The sequence below is a fragment of the Microcaecilia unicolor genome, chromosome 6 (genome assembly GCF_901765095.1).
Source record: "Microcaecilia unicolor chromosome 6, aMicUni1.1, whole genome shotgun sequence".
Classification (NCBI taxonomy): domain Eukaryota; kingdom Metazoa; phylum Chordata; class Amphibia; order Gymnophiona; family Siphonopidae; genus Microcaecilia; species Microcaecilia unicolor.
In genome coordinates, this window is record NC_044036.1 from 270503364 (window position 1) to 270529206 (window position 25843).

Sequence of the window (25843 nt, forward strand, 5' to 3'; positions counted from 1 at the left end):
AACTGTATTTAGTTTTTCCTGTATGGAGTTCCTAAGAAGTTCTTATCTTCTTCAGCTAGCTGGCTATATTTTGGCACAAATAATCAAGCTTACATTTTTTTCCATCAGCAGTATTGTATTCTTAAAAAATAAAAACAAACAAACATACCCCCCCCCCCCCCAACCATTTCCTATCTGGTCAAAGCTGTGCAATGCAACTTTTGACTGTGATCTACCAGATTTGATGGGTGCACTTTGTTTCAGGAGTAGCCTAGTGGTTAGTGCAGTGGACTTTGATCCTGGGGAACTGAGTTCGATTCCCACTGCAGCTCCTTGTGACTCTGGGCAAGTGACTTAACCCACCAATGCCCCTGGTACAAAATAAGTACCTGAATATATGTAAACCACTTTGAATGTAGTTGCAAAAACCTCAAAGGCGGTATATCAAGTCCCATTTCCCTTTCCTTCCCCTTCAACATGAGTTACTCATCTCACTTGCCAGATTCAGGATTGTTGCATTAGTTTGGTAGCCACTGAAGATTCGGAGCTGGCCCAATTGCACAGTTTTTCCATTCATCTGTGGTGCACCTCCACATATAGTGCACAGTTTCTATATCTTCCAGGGCTTTTCAGCCTGTATGGATACTGCTGCACAACCACCTCTAACTCCTGCTCTAGTGATGACCTGGATGTCTCCAGTTTTGGCAGCCACGTCTATATCTCTAGTTACTGTGGCTACATGCATAGCATTTCTTGATGCATTTACTTATGATGCATGGCTACTTCAGTATGTACAGACTTGATATACCGCCTTTCTTCTGTCTTCGCTGGTTTTGGTGGCTAGGTTCCTCATCTCTGCACAACTGTTTAGTATAATTTTGCCTGTCACTCGTATGGCTCAGGCTGTACAAGCCACCTACTTTCCATTGTGATTCTGCAGTAGCTAACTTGATAGCCGCATTGAGCCTGCCATGAGTGGGAAAGCGCGGGGTACAAATGTAACAAAAATAAATAAATAAATAGCACTGGCATTAGCCACCACTGTTATATAACTGCAGGAAGTCTCTAATATTGTGTTTTTATTCTCAGACTAATAGGCTGCCATTATGGGTTGTCCTGTCTGAATGTCTCATGTCTCAGGGCCCTTATGCAATGACATTTGGGTTTTCATATATGAATAGAGCACTCTTTCACACTAGGCCAGTCAATAGCTATTCTCATTGGTCTCCCTTCTTTACTCTCTGTGAAGGGTGCTTTTTAATTTTCCTTGGTTTTCATAGATGTAGATAGGGAAGCACGGTGTTTTTTCAGCCTCTGATAGCTTTCTTCCTATATTTCCTTCTCTTGGATATTCAACTCCTCCAGGACTTCCATTGTAGCTGCAGTATTCCTTTCATAGATGTGCCTTAGTCTTAGGCTGTTGCCTTCAATTACTCTTTCAAGGAAAACATCAGTTAGTTTTGTTTCTTTTTTTTTTTTTTAATTATTTATTTATTGATTTTTCATTACATTTATATCATAAACATAAATTGGCATTACAAAAGTCTAATTTTCATAGACATGTATCAGAAGAGGAAAAAAAAAAAGAAAAGGAAAAAACAATATATTATATTAGACCACAAATTATTGATCCAAGATATAGGTACATGTATAAACACCAAAAATGAAGTGGTATCCCACCTCAGTCTACCAAAATACAAATAAATCTTAATCAGGAAAGGGCAAGGACTCAAGTCGGGGCAGCCGATAAATACAGTTCAAGTTAACGCCAGACTACTCCTTACTAGCTATAAATATTTTAAGTTTTCCAGGTTTGAAAAAAATATAATTAGTGGATTGTAAGGAAATATGACATTTACATGGAAACTTAAGAGTAAAGGTCCCACCTAATTGTAGGACTCTTGCTTTTAATAGTAGAAAATCTTTCCTTCTTCTTTGTGTCTCTCGGGAGAGATCAGGAAAAACCTGGATTTTCGAACCCAGAAAAGGTGTGGAAATATGGCGGAAAAACAACCTAAAGATATTATTACGGTCCAGTTCCAGAGCAAAAGCTACCAGCAATGTCGTCCTCTCTGTGATAATCTCCATTGAGTTTTCCAAGAACTGAGTTAAATTTAGCTGAGGAGATGGTATATTCCCTGTTCCTGCCCCAGAGATGTAAAGAACTCGAGTCAGAGGGGGAAAAGCTTCTGAGGGAATCCCCAGAATTTCAGTGAAATACTTTTTCAACATCTCTTTGGCTGGAATTAAAGGGGACTTAGGGAAATTCAAAAACCGAAGGTTATTCCTCCTCTGCTGATTCTCCATATATTCAATTTTTTTTCTTTGAGCATTGTTATCCTTCATTATAGCTTGAATAAAGTTCTTATTGGAGTTTACCTCAGTTTCAATGGAGTCCACCCTAGATGTTTGCTCAGTCACCTTACCGGATATCTCAAGCTGAGCCTGTGACAGCTTCTCCAAAGAACCTGCTACCTGGAGTAGCGTGGCGTTTAGCCCTTGAATTGCCTCCCAAATGGAGTCCATGGTGATAACCGCTGGTTTCACTAACTCCCGATTTCCCACAGAGGATTCGTCCCGGTTTCGTACAGGCTGAGAGGCCTTCAGCATCAAGCCTGCCTGCAATGATGTTCCGATCGGTGACGAAGTAGCAACGGGGTCTCCACTGCCAACCGCAGGGGTCACAATTCCGGACACCACCATCGGCTGGTTCTCCGTCGCCAACAAAGTTCCTCCGGGCCTCAGGGGGGTTATCCTCAGAGGGGGGCTCAATGTCACTCCCTCTGCACTAAGGTCCAAGATCTCCGTTGGACCGCTCGAAGCACCAGCTTGAATCCTCTGTACGAGACCCGACTGCTCTAGCGTCATCTGACGAGCGGCAGGGGGATTCGCCTGACCCGTGGAGCAGGGTACTCCAAGCTTCCCCTTTCTCTTACCCATTATGAAACAGGTAAGATATCCGCTTGCGATTTCGCAAAGGGCAGCAGGAGCTGGTGTTCATGCGACCTTCCCAAACGCCATCTTGGAAAGCTTAGTTTTGTTTCTTGGTCTGCACATCTCTTCCATGCTCTATCAATGCTATTTTTTATTATTCCTTCTTAAGAAAATCACATCCATCTCCTCTTCCATACCTTATGTCTTTCCAGAGCTCTTCTGATTGCTCTTGGTTCTCTACTGCTAGAATGGACCTGTAAGGCTGTTCCAGTTTATCTGTATCTCTCTGTCAGTTTATTAGACTAGGGAAATTAATGATGTGCTCATTTGCAAAATTCTCTCTTTTTTTTATTTTTAGTCCCACCCTGTATTAGGGATACTGCTTGCTACATCCCAGTTGTCTGGACTGGTCTGATAGGATGCTATGGAAGAAGAAGTTATGTTTTACCTGAAAACTGTCTTTCCTTTAGTCCTATTAGACCAGTCCTGAATCCCTCTCTGGTTGATTAATTTTATTTTGCTTACAAGCTTTATTTTTCAGATATGGATTCTACTTGTACATTTTTCCTAACCTGTTGTATGTTGCACGTCTTCTGACACAGTGAAATATCTGCATGTCAGTAGAGAATATGCCTCACTAGTTGGTAAGGTTATTACTGATTTGAGTTACTTGGTCTTGAAGTTTCTGAATTAGCCATTGGGCAGATTTTGAGCACCATTGTTTGGCTATTTGAAATACAGAACATTATATGCTGCATAATACCCTTAAGGGACGAGTTATAAAAAAACTGTTTTCTTCCTCTGTCTCCATCTGCTGGTAGAGGGATACAGTCTGTCTGAACTGGTCTGATCTGATAGGACTAAAGGAAAGAAAGTTATTAGGTAAGACATAACTTTCTTCCTTAAAAGAAATCAGAAAAGAGCTACAGTATAAATAGGAAAGATAGCCTTAATTTAAGTGAAGGAGATAGCAAAGGGAAGCAGAAATGCTATAGGAGTCACGTTGGGAAGGCAGGGAGAGGCGCTGTTAATGTGGCACCACTCAAACCAGCAGGTGGCAAAGTTTTCCAGGGTCCAAAGGTCGTAGTAAATAGGTAGGCCTTACGTTGAGCCTTGAAGATTGGTATTGAAGTTTCCAACTTCATCATTAGCAGGGTAGCATTCGAGAGCACAGGGCCCATCATGCTAAGTATCCTGGTATGCACAGAAGAAAGGTGAATGGTATGACGAGAAGGTACTTACAGTAAATGATCCCAAGATGAGCAAAGGGCTAAACACATTTTTTTTAACCTGACCTGAGGAAGAAGGTTTTATTTTCTGTGTTTTATTTTTATTTTAATTTAGTAAGTGGAATATGTCAGTTTTTGAAACTTGCATCTGCTATCTTTGTTTTTTGCACAGTACAGGGGGATATGCATCACTGTTTTTTTGGTAGCGTGCTGTTTGCAGAGTCTGGCTTCTTGGGGTTCTGTACTTAGGGTCTATCTGTGTTCCACATGTGTGGAAAAAGGCCAGTTATTCTGTTAGCATTGAATATCTGTTTTGAATTGACATTGAGCTGCTACCCACTGCAGTATTTCTGGTGCTGTCTTTCCTAGGGAGGCCCTTAGTGCTATTGTGGTATGTTAGAATTACTTTATAGGTCCTGAGTGACTTCTGTAGGGTTTTGTAGTATTCACAATATGCCAGGCACTGGATTTTGATTTAACTTTCACGCTTCTCTTAGTAGTAGCTCAAGGTGATTTACATTCTGGTACAGTAGGTGTTTTCCTGTTCTGGAGGTCTTACAGTCTAAATTTGTACTTGAGGCAATGGAGAGTTAGGTGATTGTCCAAGATCTCAACGAACTGCAGTGGGATTTGAACCTTGGCTTTCCTGGTTCTTAGTCTACTGCTCTAACCGTTAGTTATATATACTAATAAACATAATACATATTCCATGTTTGATAACTTAACAATAAAGTAAAACCTAGCAAATCTGAAGCCTGGTGGGCATTTGGCAACCTACCAAAACATTGACAGGCAAATCAGTTTGTAGTTGCCAGTAACCACAGAATTTCTGTTACAGTGCTGCTGAACATCATGTAGCCAACCGGAATATGCTGTACTGTGGGTCTAGGGCTGACTGGGGGCATATTTGTCCAGAATACTGCAAATATGTTTAATACGTTGTATTATTTAGGTGCATTGTGTTGTTTTTTTTTAGTATACGTAATTCCTTGGTGTGTGTTCTGTGTACTTTGTGGGGGGGATGGGGGGGGGGAAGACAGCTAGTGCAGCTGTACTGGAATGATACAGTGAAGGGATTCTTTCCCTGCTGTGTTGGTATCCTCACTGTCCTTTTACTGCTGATAGTGTTGCTCCCCATACTATAGATTTGTCCTAACTCTACTTTACCCCCCTCTCAAACATCTGAGTCACTGATCGCCAGTGGTGCACTGTCAGGGAAAAGAGTGCAGGCTGTTGTTAGAGTGCACCCTTTTTACATATGGGACTATTCAATAAATGCCGTCTAAAAAATTGGAGAGAAAAAAATTGCGCTTAGCTGTATTTTATAAACTGCACCCAGTTAGGCACCGTTTATAGAATAGCACCAGGAACCGTGGCTACTTTTAGGTGCAACCGTTTATACCAGTGAAACCCTGGTGTAAATCTCCACTCCTAAATTAGGTGCGGATCCCCTTTTTTGTATAATAGTGTGCATAAACTGTGAGACTGCCCCTGATCCACCCATGACCCTCCCATGTCAGTGCCTGCTTTTTGGATTCATGTATAAATTTATGTGTGTAAATTTTAATTAGTGCCAATTAGCACCAATAATTGATAGGGCCCAATTATTGGCACTAATTGGCTGATTCAATTAAATTGCACACAAATTATGCACAAGCCCAAATTTGCACGTGCAATTTTTAGCACCATTTATAGAATTTGGGAGGTAATGTGCACTCCTTTGCAAAGAGGGCCCATGCTTGATATTTGTTCTGGAATGAAAAAAAATGGCAAAAATGTTTTGGCTACCCATCTTTGTCATCCATGTTGTAGGACAAAACTGGGACTCTACTAGCCTCATCAAGTTGACCTGGATATGGTTGCAGTAGTACATGAGATATATGCTTTAAGTTCATGCCCCTAGATGTGATGGATATATCTTTACATTATGATTATTGTATTATATGGTATATTTGCCACCCTTTTGGGCCTTGAGTGGGATGTAGATGTTATAATAATCTGCAGTAGGTTTGACAGTGATTGTACTTTAAATAGCAAGTCATTCTTGGACATTTCCTCTGCTAAACTCACAGCCATGTTGCAGGAGCTGTTGGTTCAAAATGAAGACCACTTAGAAACAGACTTCAAGCAAATTACTAGACCGATTCTCTCCCGCACAGCAGGAAAACGGATTCGGGGCACAAAGAAATTCAAACAAAGGTTCAGCAATCCCTTGTCATTTTTTCAAATTAAAAATGCGTTTTGTTTTCATCCCATAGGCATTTTTCATAAATGGCATGCCTTATTTAGGACCTTTTTTTTTTTTACAGAGTCTGCGGTAAAAGGGGCCCTGTAGTAGTATCGGCGCATGGATTTGCTGCACACGAAGGCACTTTTTACTGCAGCGGGTAAAAGGACTTTAAAAAGAAAAAAATGAAAATGGAGCATCAAGTGTAACACCGCGGGGGAGCCCTTAGCGCCTTCTGTTTAGGAGGCAGTAAGGGCTCCTGCGCTAACCCGGTGGTAACCGGGCAGCATGTGGGGCTGCCCAATTACCACCAGGTTAGCCCCGGTGCTAAAAGTTTAAAAAATTCCTTTTTTTGCACCGGAAATGCCACATGGTGGGAGTCGGCACTACCGCTGTATTCTCGCGGTAGCCTGGCAGTAGGGCCAAATCGCCACATGCCAAGCCTGCGGTAGGGCTACTGCAGCTTGGTGAAAGGGTCCCTTAAACAGTTAAGCAAGGCAGGCAGGCTTTTTGTAAGAATACTCTTCAATTCAGTTTGTTCTTTTAATAATCAGGCCATAATGCCAGCTTTGTTTCTAACACCAACAACATGAAGAGGGATTTGCTTCATTTTTATATCAAGATTTTGAAAAGATTAGTCAGAGAGCTTATGTAGTATAAGGAAGCCTTTATATGCTGTATAATAAAGGATACTATCACAATTGGGATGTTTGTGTGCATCAGAATGGAAGCATTATTATGGATCCTAGCATTTCAACCTCATAAAGCTGTAGAAAGACTCTCAAATGTCTTCAGATTTTTCCCAATTGTCTTATGTACTTTTCCTGCTTATTCCTTTTCTGCTTATCTGGGTCTTATTGGAAAACCATCATTTACAGTCTCCAACTTTTCTGCTCGTTTTCTCCCATCTGGAGTCTTTAGCATGGAATTTAGGACTCCTTTTACAAAGCACTGGTACTGACTCCTGCTCGGCAAAGCCCATAAGAATTGAATGTACCCATAAGTGTACCGTGGCTTTGTAAAAGGAGAGCGTAACACTTCGGGCTGACCTTTCTTCTAAACTGTGCAACAGAGGCCCTGAAGCAGCCTTGCGAAACGGCCATCGTCAGCCCCGCACATGTACATGAGAGAGAAGAATTCAGCGATATACGCTATCCATGAAGCACCCACTATAAAGATAAGTGTGGTGTTTATATAACTTTGATAGTAATATTAGTAAAATAAAACCAATAAGTTAAACAATTGAAAATTAAAAAAATCTTCCAGGGCCTTCTGGGCGCATGATGTGCCCCACCGTGCATACGTGGAGTGCCTTCCCGCCAGCAGTGTCTCCACATCTTGTCAGTTTTTTTTCTTTCCCTGAGAAGAAGTGGCTGTGTTTTCTGTCACTCCTCACATGCCTGGGAAGAGCCTTACCGTGTTTTCGGAGGGGTTTTTCCTGTTTTATTTTCTTATTTTCCTTGTTTTCTTTTCTCATTATTTATATTTAAAAAAAGTTTCTCTTTACCTTCTTAGTTTTCGGCCCGCGTCTAAGTTTACCTTCTTTTTCGTCGTCGGTCCCCATTTAGGCCTGCTTGGTTGGGGTTCCCTTTTTTTTGTGCCTTTTTCTCTTTTTCAGGCACAATCGCGACCTTTGATTTTGCAGGAGCCATTTTCCCTTCCATGTCATCGAAGACTCCCAGTGGCTTCAAGCGTTGCCCCTGGTGCAACCGGACCATCTCAGGTACTGATACACATTCTTGGTGTATTCAGTGCCTCGGGCCCGACCACAGCCCAGCTGTGTCCTGTAGCAGGTATTCTGCCCTTGGAGTAGTTTCTTCCTACTTTGTTACATTTTTATGCTCTTGGATTAAACTGACAAAACACGGAGACGCTGCGGGTGGGAAGGCACTCCGCGCATTCGTGGTGGGATGTGTCACGCACCCAGAAAGCTCTGGAAGATTTTTTTCTTGCTCTCTATATGCTGATATCCCGGGCAGCGCGGATTGTCGACCCACTTGTGAGAATGTGAAGCCTGCTGTCCTCGGAGAATACCTGCTACAGGTAAGTATCTTAGCTATTTCCAGCAATGAAAAACAAGCAGTTATTTATTATGTATGTATTTGGATTTTACTCACACCTTTTTTTTAGTAGTAGCTCAGGGTGAGTTACGTTCAGGTACATTGAGCATTTCCCTGTCCCTAGAGGGCTCACAATCTAAGTTGCATTAAGGATTTTGTTTGTTTTTTTTTGCCTTGGACATAAAGGAATGCTTTGTGTTTGAGGGTGTTATAGAGATGTTTTTATCAGATACATTCAGTTCTGTGCTGCTAGGAATTTGTGGGATGACTTTTTTTTACATTCATACAAAAGATACTTTGGGAAAAAATTACAAGTTGAATCAAAAAAACAAAACAAAACAGTATGTTTGGAAGTTGGAGAATTTGTAAGCAATCACATGGTCATTGGTGGTTAAAAAAAAAAAAAAGGAAAAAAAATGCATATGTATGTATACAAGACAGGAGTAGAGAATGACACTGGGACCAGCAAGAACGGGAACAAAGCCCATGGAGGGTGGGGCGGGGATGAGGACAGAGCCCAGGGGGACAAACTTTGTCCATATGCCATTCTTCTTTGAAGGTTGTTGGTGAATTGGACAGTTATTTATGTTTGAGTGATGCAGATGATAATGTTTTCATTTTTTGGAAAAATAAGCAGAAGTGCTGGCCACAACTGGCAAAATTTGAATGGAGGATCCTGTGCATTCCTGCTACCAGCACATCTTCTGAGAAGACATTTTCTGTTGCAAGAAGGACTGTGGAAGACAGATCTAGACTGAATCCTGAGATTATTGATGACTTATGTTATGATTTTTTAATCTGTGGCTGAATATTTCTCATCTGCTAGGACATACAGAGTGGGTTGTATGTTGTACCCCTGGACATTTTAACAGGGTGGATTAGGGTTCCTTGGGGTAGTAGAAGTCGGCTATTGGTGGTGGTGGTGGGGGGCTATTATATTTGCTTGTTGTTTTCTGTTTGTGATTTATAAACAACAGTTGCAAAGAATATTCCTTTTTATGCTTTAATAAAAATATTTAAATATAAATTCATAAGTGTTCGAGGCTTCTACAGATGAGGACAGAGCCTGTGGGGATGGGTCAGAGCCCACGGGGATGAAGTGGGGATGAGGCAGGAATGGAGATAGCCTGTGGGGATGGGGTGGGAGTGCGGACAGATCCTGAGGGGACAGGGATAAACTTTGTCCCTGTGCTATTCTCTAGAAAGTAGGTTGATTTTTAGAGTATGATGCTTTCCCTTTCACAAGGTCACAAACCTATAAATTTATTTTTTAGATTTGATGTACGACTTTACAATATTTTTTAAATTTTATTTGGATTTTGCTCACACCTTTTTCAGTAGTAGCTCAAGGTGAGTTACATTCAGGTACACTGGATATTTCTCTGTCCCAGGAGGGCTCACAATCTAAGTTTGTACCTGAGGCAATGGAGGGTTAAGTGACTTGCCCAAGATCACAAGGGAGCAGCAGTGGGATTTGAACCTGCCACCTCTGGATTTCAAGACTGGTGCTCTAACCACTAGGCCAATCCTCCACAGCTTTAACAATGGTTAAAGTGGCAGTGACCACAGCATTCCACTCCTGATTATACCTTGAGACTCAGCTGAGTGTTGGCGGCAATGGGAGTGTGAGACATATAGCTGCAATAGTACTAAATGCATAAATGGTAACTAAAGGTGCCAACATTTACGCCTCCTGAAAACAGATGTAAATGCCAGCGCCTAAATTAGCCGCCAATGTGGTCTATTCTGTAACAATGCATGTAAATTCTGGGAACACTCCTGGAATGCATCCTAGGATTTACACATGGAGCGTTCTAGAACATGATCTGCATGCACATTCCAATTAATGGCAATTAACACCGATAATTGGTTGTTAGCAGCTAATTATTGGTGATTGGCTCATTAATGAAGTTCATGTGCAAATCAGAAATGTGCACTGATTTGCGCGCTCAACTTCAGTCGCCATATATAGAATTATCATTTATCGTTTATTATTTACTATACCGTTACTTTTTTTTTTAAATATTATATTTGTCTCATGGAGTGAGGTACAGGCAACAAAAACATCAATACAGCAAAACACACATAACAACATCGCTCATAGCCCATTGACCTCCATGATATTTTCCTAAACTTCCCCCCCCCCGACGAAAATCCCCTTCCCCTCCCCTCTCCCTCCTCCCCTCTCCCTCCCTCCCTCCTTTTCCTTCTCCCTCTCCCCCCTCCTCCCTCTCTTCCCCCCCTGCTTCTTCTCATCGCTTAACCAGCACACAGTCCCACCTGATCAGATCCGCAGTTTGACATCAGCAAGAAGGTACTTGTTCTTCCCCACAGGTCTCGGTACTAACGGGCACCCAAGGAGGCTGAGAATGTATATCGCATAGACACCCAATTAGCCATTTTAACCATACTGTTCCTCCATGCTGCCAGGGAAGGGGGCTCCGTACTCACCCACTGCTTCAACACGCATCTCTTAAGCAAGATCATTGCTAACAATACGAATTTGCAGTGCGACTCCCTCAGCCCCTGTTCCTTAAGAGCCTGCCCACACCCCATTAATGTAATTGAGTACTGCCACTCCACTGTGTGCTGCAAAATCTTTTCTATAATTCCTATCGCCCCAGTCCACAATGCCTGCAGGGCTGGACATTCCATGAATGAGTGCAAGAAGGTGCCCACCGCCCCTCCACACTTGTCACATATATCACTATCCCACATCCCCAGGGCTTTCCCCCTAGCTTTACAGATATGCACCCTGTAAAGGATTCTGTACTGCGTGTCTTGCAGTGACGCATTTGGGGTAAGCCTCCGCAGGCCTTGGAAAATTGCACTTAATCGTTCCACTGATACCTCTTCTACTACATCTTTACTCCAGGCTTCCGCTAGCAATGTCAAATGAGGCACCCGCAGCCGCTCCCGAATTAGCTGACACCATCCTGTCAATTTATTCTGATTTGGGGTTTCTGCAGAAAAATGTGATCAAGTTGCGTGAAACGCACTGTGGCCTTGCTCCTGCGCTCCACACTCAGTATGTAGTCTCGTGCTTGCAAATATGCGAAGAACTGGGAGCCAGGGATCTGCAACTCACTTCTGACCGTATCAAATGTCGGGAAGATGTCCTCCCCTTCTTTCCTAAACTGGCCTATAAATCTACAACCTTTGTCTCTCCATGTACTGAAAACTGATATTCCCATCCCTACCTCGTTCCCTCTTCCCCTCTCCACCATCTCCAGGCCAGTTGAAGAGCTGCCACACAAGAGTTGCCCCTTGTACTGCCCAGGACTCTAAAACTGTAAAAGGGTCATTTGGCCTGCACCAGCTTTCCCAGAAACCCGGAGGGGGGGGCGAAGAACCCCCTTTCCGAGATCAGTTCGTGTACCCACCGCATCAATGCTGCCACATTATAGACTCGCAAGTCCGGGAGTCGAAGTCCCCCCTGCCCGTTATTTCTAATCAGTTTAGCAAAAGCTATTCGGGGGCGTTTAGCATGCCAGATAAATGTGCCTATAATACTTTTGTACAAGCGCTCTTCCGAGGTCTTCACCCACAGGGGGAGCATCTGTAATGAGTAAAGTAGCTTGGGCAGGAGCACCATCTTGACCAGCGCTATTCGCCCCAAAAAATTCACTGGGAGGTCTTTCCATTTCTGGCATATCTTTTTAACCTCTTCCAGCCGATCTAGGACATTCTTTTTGTATACCCACGTCGGATTCGCACTGATATAAATCCCTAGGTACTTAATACCTTCTGTGGCCCATCGGAGTGGGAAGGACTGCGAGTCTCTACTTGTACATGGGTCGCTTACCGGCAGTGCTTCGGACTTGTCAAAATTTATACTAAGACCCGAAAACTCCCCAAAGGCCATAAGTACATAAGTACATAAGTAGTGCCATACTGGGAAAGACCAAAGGTCCATCTAGCCCAGCATCCTGTCACCGACAGTGGCCAATCCAGGTCAAGGGCACCTGGCACGTTCCCCAAACGTAAAAACATTCCAGACAAGTTATACCTAAAAATGCGGAATTTTTCCAAGTCCATTTAATAGCGGTCTATGGACTTGTCCTTTAGGAATCTATCTAACCCCTTTTTAAACTCCGTCAAGCTAACCGCCCGTACCACGTTCTCCGGCAACGAATTCCAGAGTCTAATTACACGTTGGGTGAAGAAAAATTTTCTCCGATTCGTTTTAAATTTACCACACTGTAGCTTCAACTCATGCCCTCTAGTCCTAGTATTTTTGGATAGCGTGAACAGTCGCTTCACATCCACCCGATCCATTCCACTCATTATTTTATACACTTCTATCATATCTCCCCTCAGCCGTCTCTTCTCCAAGCTGAAAAGCCCTAGCCTTCTCAGCCTCTCTTCATAGGAAATTGTTATTGCCAGCGGCAACGTGCGAGTCACCTCATCCAGCAACAGCAGCATATCATCTGCAAACAGGTTGATTTATATGTTTCTCCTCCCACTGTCAATCTTGCCGCAGTTTCACTGCTAGGGGCTCTAGGGTGAGGATAAATAACAGTGGTGATAAGGGGCAGCCCTGTCTAGTTCCTCCTCCCAGGGGAAACGCCCTCCCACTGCCTTCCAATAAAATCCGACTCACTTTCAGTATATTAGCTGACGCGAACCTCCCCTTGTCAAAGCCCACCTGATCCAGGTGAATCAGGTCAGGGATCACCTGGCTCAATCTATCCGCCAACACTGCTGCCAAGATCTTTTTTTTTTTTTTTTAATTATTTGTTTATTACATTTTTGCAACTTAAACAGACATACAAAAACTGTTAAGTGAAATACAGCTTTAGAAACAAATTGAATAAACAGAAATTTACTTTCCTCAATAGTAACATATCATTCAGCTTCATTAGACCTCAATTTAAGAAGGGGGGGGGGGGGGTAGGAATTTGTGAAGTATACATTATATTAATCTGTAAATAAGAAATTGATGCCGCGTACATTCTCGTTTTACTCCTTCAAAGTCTCTATTGTTGTTTTAAGTCTAGGAAAGATTTGAGCTGATCAGGATTAAAGAACACATATTTTGTTTGATTTAACCTTACAACACATTTACATGGATATGCAAGAAGGAAGGAGCCTCCTATTTCTATTGTTTTAGACCTCATAGAGAGAAACAATTTTCTTTTTTGTTGAGTAGTCTTTGTTACATCTGGATAAATCCAGATTTTATGTCCTCCAAATATACGATTTGTAGTTTTGAAATAAAGTCTCATTACTGAGTTCAAATCTTGCTGGAAGACAAAAGAAACAATCAGAGTTGCTCTTTCAGTTGGTTCTTCTAAAGATTGTTCCAGAATGGCTGTAATATTGTTTAAATCCACTGATTTTTCTCCTTCTACTTTTTTAATTGTATTAGGTATATAATATATTTTATTTAGTGTCGGGATTGCCTCATGTGGAAAATTTAAATTTTCTCTCAAAAATCTTGTAAAAATCTCTAATGGGGAAATCCCCACTAACTTAGGAAAATTAAGTAGACGAAGGTTTAGTCTTCTATTAAAGTTCTCCATTTGCTCTATTTTCCTTCTTAATTCCGTATTATCTTTTATTGCAGCCATTTTGAATTCAGTATTTTGAATCATCTCTTTCTGTAAAGTCTCTATCTTAGAGGAAAAATCTTGTTTTACAACTTCTATGGAGTCCTTCAATTCTTGTACAGTAACATTCAAAGTTTTTACCTCTGTGGAGGACTGCTGCAAGGTTTTGTCCATATCCAACAACTTCAGCCAAATCTGACCTAGGCTAACCTCCGGTTCTTTCCCCGCTGCTGCTATTAATTCCACAGGGTCGGATATCCCACTAGGTCCTCCAGCGTCTGCCTTTCCGGCATACGATGCCTTTCCCTCTCGACTCGCTGTGTGCGCAGGGCACGGAGGAATCATAGAGTTCGGCGGGGGGGATAATGATGTTTCTGTTTCCAGCGAGGTGGCCGCTTCACCGGCTCCTCCCGCAATGGACTCCGGCCCGCTAATTCCTCGAGAGAGAGCAGGGAAGAAGCGCTCCAATCCTGGCCTCGTCGGCGTGGACGTACCGGTAGGTGTGGGAACTATCCGGACGACCCCTTTCCGCTTTGAGTGAGGCATTTTGATTAAGGAAAAAGAAAAAAGTTTCCGAGGCTAGGCTGGAGCTGCTCACCAAACCTCCGCTCTCGGCGCCATCTTGACTGCCAAGATCTTTACGTCCTGATTCAACAACGAGATGAGCCTGTAAGAACCCACTAATTCTTTGTCTTTCCCTGGCTTAGGAATCAACACAATGTGCGCATGATTTAATACAGGCCCCATCATGCCCCCCTCCCTGACTTCTTCACACATAGCTATGAAGGGTGCTGTCATTACATCCTGCAAGATTTTATAGTATTCCGCCCCTAGTCCATCCGGGCCTGGCGCCTTAGCCAGTTTAAGATGCTTGATCAAGCCCCTTCTGCTGGTCCTCTGACAGCGTGGGCAGCCCCACCCCCTCAAGGAATTCCAAACACTTTCTCTCCGAGAATTCCCCTGCTTGGTATAGCGTCGAGTAGTACTCTACAAATTCTTTTTGAAGTCCTGCAACTGGGTTCTAACATCACCCTCCCTATTCCTTATTTTAGGTATAAACCTTCTTGCCGATTTCTGTTTTACTAATGATGCTAGCAGTTTACCTGTTTTATTACCCCATCGACGTAGCTTGTATTTATACATTCTAATATTATAAAGTGCCCCTTCCTCTAATACTTCTTGCACCTCCTTCTTACTGTCCAATTATGCCTTCCTAGTCTTGTCAGAGGGACACCCAATGAGCGCTCGCCGTGTATCCCTCAGTTCCGCTGTAAGGGCCCTTATTCTTTCCCCACGCTTCTTATTCTGGGAAACCACGTATGATATAATCTTCCCTCGTAATACTGCCTTTGAGGCTTCCCAGAATATTCGTGGGGTCACTTCCTGCACTTCATTCTCTAAGATTATCCATCCAACCCTTCCTCAAGCAGGCCTGGAACTCCTTATTTAGGTATAGTGCCAGATTCATGCGCCAGCGACTTGCCCTCCCCAGCACCAATCCATCCATACTGGCGAGTGGTCCGACACCTCTGGCTCCCCAATTCCCGATTGCTGCACTTTCAAGGCCACCGAGTATGGAACTAACAGGTAGTCAAGTCGAGAATGCGTCCCATGTGGGTGCGAGAAAAAGGTGAAGTCAGCCTCAGTAAGATGCTGATGGCGCCATATGTCCACTAAGTCTAGCTCTTTCATCAGAAAATTTACCCCCTAGTCCTCCTGATCCTTACCCATCTTCCTCGGTGGCTTACAATCTATTGAGGGATCGCTGGGGACGTTGAAATCACCCCCTATGATCAGCTGATATTGATCAAACGTTACCAGCTTAGCTACCAGTAAGGTGAAAAACTTGTGGGAGTATATGTTAGGGGCATAAACACTACACAGTCCCACCTTTATACCCTGCATTTCTCCTGCCACTATGAGGAATCTCCCTTCTGGGTCTTGATACATTCTGTGCAAATCAAAAGTAATGTTTTTCTTAAATAATATGGCTACCCCTCTCTGTCTCCCATTATAAGATGCAAAAAAGACATCTCCTACCCAGTCCCTTTTTAATTTTAAGTGCTCCATCTTGCTTAAATGAGTCTCCTGCAGCATAACTATGTCAGCCTTCTGCCTCCTGAGTGCCTGCAATATTTTTGTGCGTTTTAAATTAGCCATTTACCTTCACACCCAACCATACCACGTGCGTGTAACTCATTTGTACTGTTCGAGAGCCTCCCAGCTGGGCCCCCAAACCACTCATCCACTCCTCCGTGTCCTGTATTATACAGTGTCTACCCTCTCGTTCTTTGAACTGCCAAGCCCCTTTAAATGGCCCCGTGCTGTCCAGCTGAATAATCATAAAACCCCCTACTGCAACTTCCCCTGATCCCCGCCCTCCCCTTCCCCCCCTGCCTTCCCTATCCCTCCCGCATTACCCTCCCGCCATTCCCACATCTTGATAGAACACAAACCCTTTCCCCACACCGATCCAGTTCTCAACACACACACCCTCCTCACACACCACCTACTCTCCTGGTTTCCTTCCCTCATTTTCTTCCCTCCCTCCCCCCGGTTCCCAAACATAGGCAATGTTAAATCACATGAAAAACTAATACAGAGCAATCTTTAACACAACATGTCATTAACTCATGATACCAGAAGGCTTCCAACAGGGAGCTCCCGCCACCTTTCAACTCTTGCAGGTGTGGTTGGTCTTTGCAGCTATTCGAGAGGCTGGCTTCCATGTCCCATAGGGGCCATCATGCACGCTAGTCATATCTTCCATGTCCGCGGTTCCACGCCCCTTTGCAGCCACTAGACTCTCCATCCCCCAACCACAAATTCATGATCTATCATTCCAGACCTCCGTCTCTAAAGTCATATCAAAGCAAAACTTAATGTCCTGCAGCCATTCTCAACATACTGCGCCAGAAAAGCCCACAGTACCCTGCAGTTCTCGTTTCATTTCAAATTGGTCACAAAGGTTTCCAGTGCCACTGATTCCGTAAAAAACAAGGTCTTATTCTCATGCAGCACTCGAACCTTTGCAGGGTACAATAGAGAAAAACGGACTCCCTTCTCGTACAGTCTTTTGCATTGGTGGCCCATGATTCTCCGCTGATCAGCAACCAATGCTGAATAATGGAAGAGCATTATTTTTGCGCTTTCGTATTCCAGGCCTGGCTTGCGCCGATGAGCCTGCAGGATGGCCTCCTTGTCCATGTAGTTCAGCAGCTTCGCCAGCACTTGTCGTGGTCTCTCTGCCCCCACTCTGTGGACTCGCTCAACCTGCGGGGGTTTCCCGCAAAAATCTAGGCCCAGCTGTGCAGGGAGCCACTGTTCCACTAGTTTCCGGAGCTCCGGCGCTTTAACCGTTTCGGGGAGACCCACAATCCGAAGATTGTTACGCCTACTACGGTTCTCTAGGTCGTCCGCCTTCTGCTCCAACTGCTCGCACTTTCGCTCCAGCGCCGCTAGTCTGCCGCTTGTTCCCTCAGCTGCATCCTCACATTGCGACACCCGATTTTCAACATATTGCAATCGGGCGCTCTAGCTCTCCAGCGCTTCTCGGATTTGGTCTACTGAGGTCTGCAATTTAGACAGTTTTTCTTCCAAGACCACCGAGATCTGCTGCGCCAATTCTCTTATCAACTCAGGTGGTAGCGGCCCTGTTATCGGGGTGTCTGGAGCCACCGCCATTTTGACCTGCTCAGCGCAAACACTCTTCTTCCAACGCGGGGTCTTAGCGGGCATACCCTGCTGATTTACAGGTTGTGGAAGTTTCCAAGCCTTTCAACACTGTCCTCTCACTTTCACGCTCTTAAACGCCTCGTTTGGGAACCATTTCGGGGGAAGTTCGCAGTGTTTGTCGACGGTTTAAGTGCCAGCAGGTCGGAGCCGGTGTTTTGGGCATCCGCTCAGCTCCACGTCATCACGTGACCCCCACTATACCATTACTTATTGCTAGCAAAACAGAACGGTTTACATAAAAGAAAAAATTTAAAACATATAAAAACACTCATAATAACATCTAGGAAATCCAATAATTGATAGGAAAGCACAGCAAATCAAACATACAATAATTAGTAACAAACTAATAATCCTGAATGACCACACGCTTAATATGTATCATAATTCAAGCTATAAGACTGACATCTCTTTCCTAATTTTTTTTCTTTATTCTGCATTGTCATTAAATGTATTTTGAAAAAGGTATGTTTTTAGGGCTTTTCGGGAACAAATGTATGTATCTTCAAGTCGTAGTAGTTTTGGAAGACTATTCCAAAGTGAAGGCGATAAAAGAAAGCTGACTTTCTTGTGGATTCCCATCTAGCCGTTGTTAATGGAGGAATAACTAATCTGTTATCTGTTAACGATCTAAGGGTACGTATCGATGCGTATGGTATAGTAAGATTAGCCAAATATAATGGAGTTAGTAAATGTAGCGCTTTATATGTCAAGATATAAATCTTATATTTTATTCTGGCTTCAATTGGAAGCCAGTGAAGCTGGTATAAGAGTGGTGTAATTCTAACATATTTCGATGCGCGACAAATTACACGTGCTGCAGTGTTTTGTATCAATTGTAACCATCTTATATTTGTCTTTGTGATGCCTGCATAAATAACGCAGTAATCTAAACGAGAAATAATATACGCATATGTTATCGTATGTAGAGAATCTTTATCCAATGAATTTCTTATTGAACGTAATCTTTGTAAATGATAGAAAGATTTTTTTATTACATCTGATATTTGCTGTTCAAAAGATAAGGCAGAATCAAGAATAACACCTAAATACTTAACTGATGGTACCGTAGGTAATTGTTTGCCAAATAGAGTATCCCCCAGAATAAGTTTTCTTAGCATCCACAATGGCCTGCTTATATTGTTTAATTGCTGCTTTCCATGCCTTGTTTTTTCTCAGTGATATGAGAGCGTCTCCAGAAATGTTTTAAACTACGGCAAGATTTTTTCAGTAAAGTCAGTTCTTCATTGTACCACTGAGCTTGATGTCTGTCTGGTTTATAGGGTGTATAATGTAGGGTTCACTTCACTAATCTGTACTTTCACTTTGTTTTGTTAATGAACATTTCTAGACATCTTGATCCAAAGAGAATTAGATTTGTTTTCATTTTATAACTACTCTGATCTGAGAGTCTGGTTCTTGTACAGCAGTGTAGTCTTTTCTTAAGACAGCTCTTCTCATAGTATTTTCATTTGTTTGTACATTTAATTGAATTACATTTAATTGAATTAGCCATTACCATTTCATCGATAGAATTGTATATATTTCTAAATAGATAAGAGTAATCCATGAAACATTCATATAATCCAAGAAGGAAATAGTGTTGTGAAGATTTCCATACCCAGTCCTGGTAGATGCATTTTAGCTGAATTAGTATACATATTTGAGTAACTTATTGTTTGTTGAAGGAAATAGGAGTTCTGGCTTACTAAGCTGCTTTTTTTTTTTCCCCCCCTTTGCAGTGAGTGACCCACTTCTGCCCCTGGTGTCTGAAGATGGTGAAGTTTGACATTCACACTCTTGCTCATCACCTCAAGCAGGAAAGACTCTATGTAAACTCAGAAAAGCAGCTGATTCAGCGACTCAATGCTGATGTCCTGAAGACAGCTGAGAAACTGTATCACACATCATGGATATCTAAGCAGCAAAGGATTAACTTGGACAGACTTATACTAACAAGGTGATAAATGCTTGCTATTTTAGGGAATAAAATCTTGAAAATTTAAAAAGCAGTTAAACAACTAATGCAAAGTCCTTAGCCATGTATTGTGATTGGTTATTAGGAGAATAGAAGGAAAAAAAAAGTTTGTGTGGTGGATTGTTACCATCTGGATTTTATATTGTATTATTTTCAGTTTGATGAAGATGGGATTGAAAAGTACCACTTTTAGAACTCTTGGAGGGGCATAATTGAAAGGGGTGCCCAAGTTTTCCTGAGGACGTCCTCGCAGGAAGTCCCAGCGAAGGGGCGGGGAAACCCGTATTATCGAAACAAGATGGGCGTCCGGCTTTTCTTTCGATAATACGGTCGGGGACGCCCAAATCGTGAAATTTAGGTCGATGTTAGAGATGGTCGTCCCCGATTTTTGGCATTAATGGAAACTGAGGACGGCCATCTCAGAAACGACCAAATCCAAGCTATTTGGTCGTGCGAGGAACCAGCATTTGTAGTGCACTGGTCCCCCTGACATGCCAAGACACCAACCATGCACCCTAGGGGGCACTGCAGTGGACTTCAGAAATTGCTCCCAGGTACATAGCTCCCTTACCTTGTATGCTGAGCCCCCCACCCCCCCCCAAAAAAAAAAACTACTCCCCACAACTGTACACCACTACCATAGCCCTTAGGGGTGAAGGGGGGCATCTACATGTGGGTACAGTGGGTTTTGAAGGGCTCACATTTACCACCACAAGTGTAACAGGTAGGGGGGTGGAATGGGCCTGGGTCCGCCTGCCTAAAGTGCACTGCACCCACTAAAACTGCTCCAGGGACCTGCATACTGCTGCGATGGACCTGAGTATGATATTTGAGGCTGGCATAGAGGCTGGAAAAAATATTTTAAAAAATTTATTTTTGACGGTGGGAGGGGGTTAGTGACCACTGAGGGAGTAAGGAGAGATCATCCCCGATTCCCTCCAGTGGTCATCTGGTCATTTAGGGCACATTTTTGTGGCTTGGTCGTAAGAAAAAAAGGACCAGGTAAAGTGATCCAAGTGTTCGTCAGGGACGCCCTTCTTTTTTCCATTATTGGTCGAGGACACCCATGTGTTAGGCACGCCCCAGTCCCGCCTTCGCTACGCCTCCGACACGCCCCTGTGAGCTTTGGTCGTCCTCTCAACGGAAAGCTTTTGATTATGCCGATTTGGGCGACCCTGGGAGAAGGACGCCTATCTTGCGATTTGTGTTGAAAGATGGGCGTCCTTCTCTTTTGAAAATAAGCCTGATAGTGACCTTTTTGATTAAAATTTGGGATGCCTAATTTAAATTTAATGGTATTGATGAATTGTCTTCTAGTGTGGACGCTTCACCTGCTGAATGTTGCCGACATGCCAAAATTCTGGAAAACACACAGTTTGTTGATGGCTATAAACAGTTAGGATTTCAGGAGACAACCTATGGAGAGTTCTTGAACAGGATTCGGGAAAACCCACGGCTGATTGCCTCATTCCTGGTTGCTGGGGAAAAGCTTAACCAAGAGAATACCCAGAGTGTCATCCATACAATTTTCACCTCCCTCTATGGTAACTGCATAATGCAGGAGGATGAGAGCTATCTCCTGCAGGTCTTGAGGTATCTGATTGAATTTGAACTCAAGGAAAGTGACAACCCTAGACGGCTGCTCAGAAGAGGTACATGCGCCTTCAGCATCTTATTCAAGCTTTTTTCTGAGGGCCTTTTCTCTGCTAAACTTTTTCTCACAGCCACATTGCATGAGCCTATCATGCAGCTGCTGGTAGAAGATGAAGACCACTTAGAAACAGACCCAAGCAAATTACTGGACAGATTCTCTCCTGCACAGCAGGAGAAGCTCTTTGGGGAAAAGGGCACAGAGAAATTCAGACAAAAAGTCCAGGAGATGGTGGACTCCAATGAAGCCAAATTAGTAGCTTTGGTGAACAAGTTTATTGGATACCTCAAACAGAACACGTACTGTTTTCCACATAGTCTCAGGTGGATTGTGTCTCAGATGTACAAGACATTGTCATGTGTGGATAAACTTGAGGTTGGTGAGGTGAAAGCTATGTGCACTGATCTTCTCCTGGTGTGTTTTATTTGCCCAGCGATTGTCAACCCAGAGCAATATGGAATCATATCTGATGCCCCAATAAATGAGGTGGCTAGATTCAATCTGATGCAGGTATGACAATTTTATTTCTGAATAATCTAACGGAAAACCCTGAGGGTGGTATTGGAAGTTATTTTGCATTTTTGTAAACATTTAACTCTGATCAGCCTAGGTATCAAAATATTTCTGATGTTTCATACAAATAGAGCAAGAAAATGATGAATTCTAAAAATGCCAGTAATCCCTAGGTTTGTGTTAAAAAAAAAAAAGGAGTGAAAATGTTCTGTTCCATTTTATTTTTCATTCTGCGTTTTGCATTTGAAACGCTGGCATTTAACTAAATTAAAGTTTGTCTCTTCAGGTCAATAATATGATAAAAAGAACTTTCTTTAAACTTAAACCATTACGTTTGGTTCGTTCATATTTTCTTAGAGACCATTTCAGAGTGCTTGTGTCCAGCTGTTAGTTGCAGTAATCTAGCTGAGATAAAACTCTCTTTACTCTGGTATCTCTTCAAAATTGATGAATAAAATTTGACTGCTCGACTGATACTTGGTAAATCAAAGTTTGATCATGTTTCACCACTGGTGGTTCAGCTCCATTGGCTACCATTGAGGGGTTGGATATTATTTAAAGTTTGTTGTTCAGTCTTTAAAACTTTAGAAACCCATGCTCCGAAGAACTTATCTTTTTTATTCCTATTATTAGGTTTTACTAATCATCGTAATGCTGATTGTCTCTTATGTTTTCCATCTGTGGCAGGTTTAAAATATAAGGGTATCCATGAAAATTATTTTATATATCAATTGGTTAAAGTCTGGAACTCATTACTTTAGGAATCCATTTATGCTCCTGTTTATCGTCAGTTCCAGCAACGTCTGAAAAAATATTTGTTAAGGACATTTTGTTGTAGTAATTTTATTTATTATTTTTATTAATACATTGTATCATCCTGATTTATTGTTATCAGTTTCTTAAGGTTGTTAGCCCACTCTGAACCTTGAATTTTGGGATAAATTGGGTTATAAATAACTAATTATTATTATTACAATTACTAATATAATGAATATATTTCCATAATTCTGTTTGGATTTCTAAGAGAAAAAGAAATGGAGGCACACTATTTCTTGGCCTGAATCAAGGTTAGACATTTCACTAGAAAATAAACTAAACTGGAACCTTGTTGTGTTGATGTGTAATTCTCTCTGTACTACTTTCCTCCATATTCATTTAACACTTCTTTCCGTTCAGGTGGGTCGTCTCTTGCAGCAGCTGGCGTTGACAGGCTCAGAAGAGGGAGATCCACGGATTAAGGGCAGCCTGGGCAAATTTGACAAAGTGAGGTTCGAGCGGAACTTAATATTCATGTGTAGGCGATAGTTGTGAAAGGAATATTTGATTCCTGGGGTAGAATGGTAATAAAATGAATCTTTGTCAGTATGAAATTTGCTGCATAAGATGAGGGCCATTCTTGGAGCCCACAGCAAAGGACCTTCAGTATCCTCAAAGGGAGTGTTGGTGGAAATTTCATATTTACACCTTTACACTAACATAAAGGAAGGTATTTAAGTGGCTTATCTTTTATATGTCTTGATTAGTATAAATATGATTGGCACCTTCTGAAATGAAAATGAGTTGATCTGGTTATTTTGGTTTGTTTTCAGCTAGTTTTCACATATTTTTTTGTTTTTCCTACCAATTGGTTTGGCTTCACTAGTAACATCCTAAGGGATATAGCTTCAAGGAATTGACTGCCAGGGTAGGGTGAGCAAGTGTGTTTTATAATAATAAAAACTATACATGCCTAAAAGGACAAGATTTTGTTAAAAATGAGTCAAAACTCTCAGTATGTATTTTGACAAGATGTAAGCTAGTGATTGCCAGTTTTTCAGGGCATCCTTAAAGCTGGGCTGGAAAAGTTCCAGGAGCCAAGTCACCAGGGTGCCTAACATTTGACATGTAGGTTAAAATTCAGAAAACTAATCAGTAAAAATTAAGGAAAAAAAGTAAAAATATTTCTCCGAGGACAAGCAGGCTGCTTGTTCTCACTGATGGGTTGACGTCCTCGGCAGCCCCCTCCATCGGAAAGTTTACTAGCAAAGGCCTTTGCTAGTCCTCGCGCGCCCATGCGCACCGCGCATGCGCGGCCGTCTTCCCGCCCGAAACCGGCTCGAGCCGGCCAGTCTTCTTTCGTCCGCGCTCGGTACGGTCGTGTTACGCCGTTCGTGCCCCAGAGAGTCGACCTCGCGCGTCCTTTTCGACGTGTTTTTTGCTGTTTTTTCCTTGAAAAAGTTCGGGAAGCGCTCCGGTAGTGTTCCGGAAGACCCCTTTGGGTTTTCTGCCCTTCCCGTATTTCTCAGTTTTTGCCCCGTAAGTTTTCTTTCGTTGTCGAGGTAGGCCTCTTTTGGCCTCGGTCGAGATTTTTCTCCCTCTAAATTTTGGTGCTTCAATTTTCGCCATTTCGGCTTTTGATTTCACCGGCGTGATTTTTCTGCCCATGACATCGAAGCCTTCCAGCGGCTTCAAGAAGTGCACCCAGTGCGCCCGGGTAATCTCGCTCACTGATAGGCACTCTGCGTGTCTTCAGTGTCTAGGGGCCCAGCACCGCCCTCAGAACTGCAGTCTGTGTTCCCTGTTACAAAGGCGGACTCAGGTAGCGAGATTAGCCCAGTGGAACGTTTTGTTCTCGGGCTCTTCGTCGGCATCGGCACCGGAGGCATCGAGTGCATCGACGTCGTCAGCGTCCGGACCATCTTCCTTGGCTGCCGCTCCATCGACTGCATCGAGGCATCGGACCTCTGCATCGGCGCCGAGGCATCGGGCGACTGCATCGACGTCGGTGGTACCGAGACTTCGTCTGCTGATGTCGTCGGACGGAGGTGCATCGTCAGGAGTGCAGGTGAGGGCTGTCCATTCCCCTGCTGGTGGCGGTGAGCCTTCGGGTGGGTCTCCTCCTACCCTGAGGGCTCCTGCGGTACAGCCCCCCCGGGATCGACCCTCTTCGGTCTCGGCCCCGAGGAAGCGACGGATGGATTCTACGTCCTCCTCGTCGGTGCCGGGGAGCTCCGGTGACATGCTTCGGAAGAAGTCGAAGAAGCATCGACACCGGTCTCCTCCCCATGTCGGCACCGAGAGCTCTGGGTCGCCGAGGGATTCGGCACCCAGCAGGCATCGGCACCGAGAGGACCGCTCACCCTCTGTTCAGGAGGTGTCGATGCGCTCCACTCTGGACAGCCCGGAACAGCCTCCTCGCCCGGAACAGGTTCTGACGTCGACGCCTGCATCGACCTCTCAGCCTTTCTCTGCAGCCGCTCTAAACGAGAGCCTCCGGGCCGTTCTCCCAGAGATTCTGGGAGAGCTGTTGCGCCCTACCCCTCCGGTACCGGCGGTGCTTGCGCCTCCGGTACCGTCGAGCGTGGCGCCGGCTGGCCCATCGCCCAGGTTGAGGTCCCCGACGTCGGTACCGCGTGCGGTGCCGACAGCGGCCACCTCCCAGGAAGGCTCCCCGACTACGTCGGCGGAGGGAGCTTCGCCGATGCGGGCGAGGGAGTCTACCTCTCGACGCCCCCACCGTGGACGGGGTTCCACCGAGTCGAGTAGGGCGAGGTTGCAGACGCAGGTTCGTGAACTTGTGTCTGACACCGAGGGTGAGGCCTCGTTTGAGGAAGAGGAGGATCCCAGATATTTCTCTGACGAGGAGTCTGAGGGTCTTCCTTCTGATCCCACTCCCTCTCCTGAGAGACAGCTTTCTCCTCCCGAGAGTCTGTCTTTTGCTTCCTTTGTCCGGGAGATGTCTACGGCCATCCCCTTCCCGGTGGTTGTGGAGGACGAGCCCAGGGCTGAAATGTTTGAGCTCCTGGACTATCCTTCTCCACCTAAGGAAGCGTCCACTGTTCCCTTGCACCATGTCCTAAAAAAGACATTGCTTGCGAACTGGACCAAGCCACTAAGTAATCCCCACATTCCCAAGAAGATTGAGTCCCAGTACCGGATCCATGGGGATCCAGAGCTGATGCGCACTCAGTTGCCTCATGACTCTGGAGTTGTGGATCTGGCCCTA

General features: G+C 43.8%; 1 protein-coding gene across 1 annotated transcript in view; it reads left to right on the forward strand.

The window, feature by feature from the left end:
* Positions 1 to 25843, forward strand: part of GAPVD1 (GTPase activating protein and VPS9 domains 1) — a 199454-nt gene that overhangs the window by 37515 nt on the left and 136096 nt on the right. Inside the window, 3 exon segments of the mRNA XM_030207414.1 lie at positions 19459 to 19676; positions 21012 to 21855; positions 23035 to 23121. Of these exon segments, the coding sequence (XP_030063274.1) occupies positions 19492 to 19676; positions 21012 to 21855; positions 23035 to 23121 (1116 nt within the window). The 5' untranslated portion in view covers positions 19459 to 19491.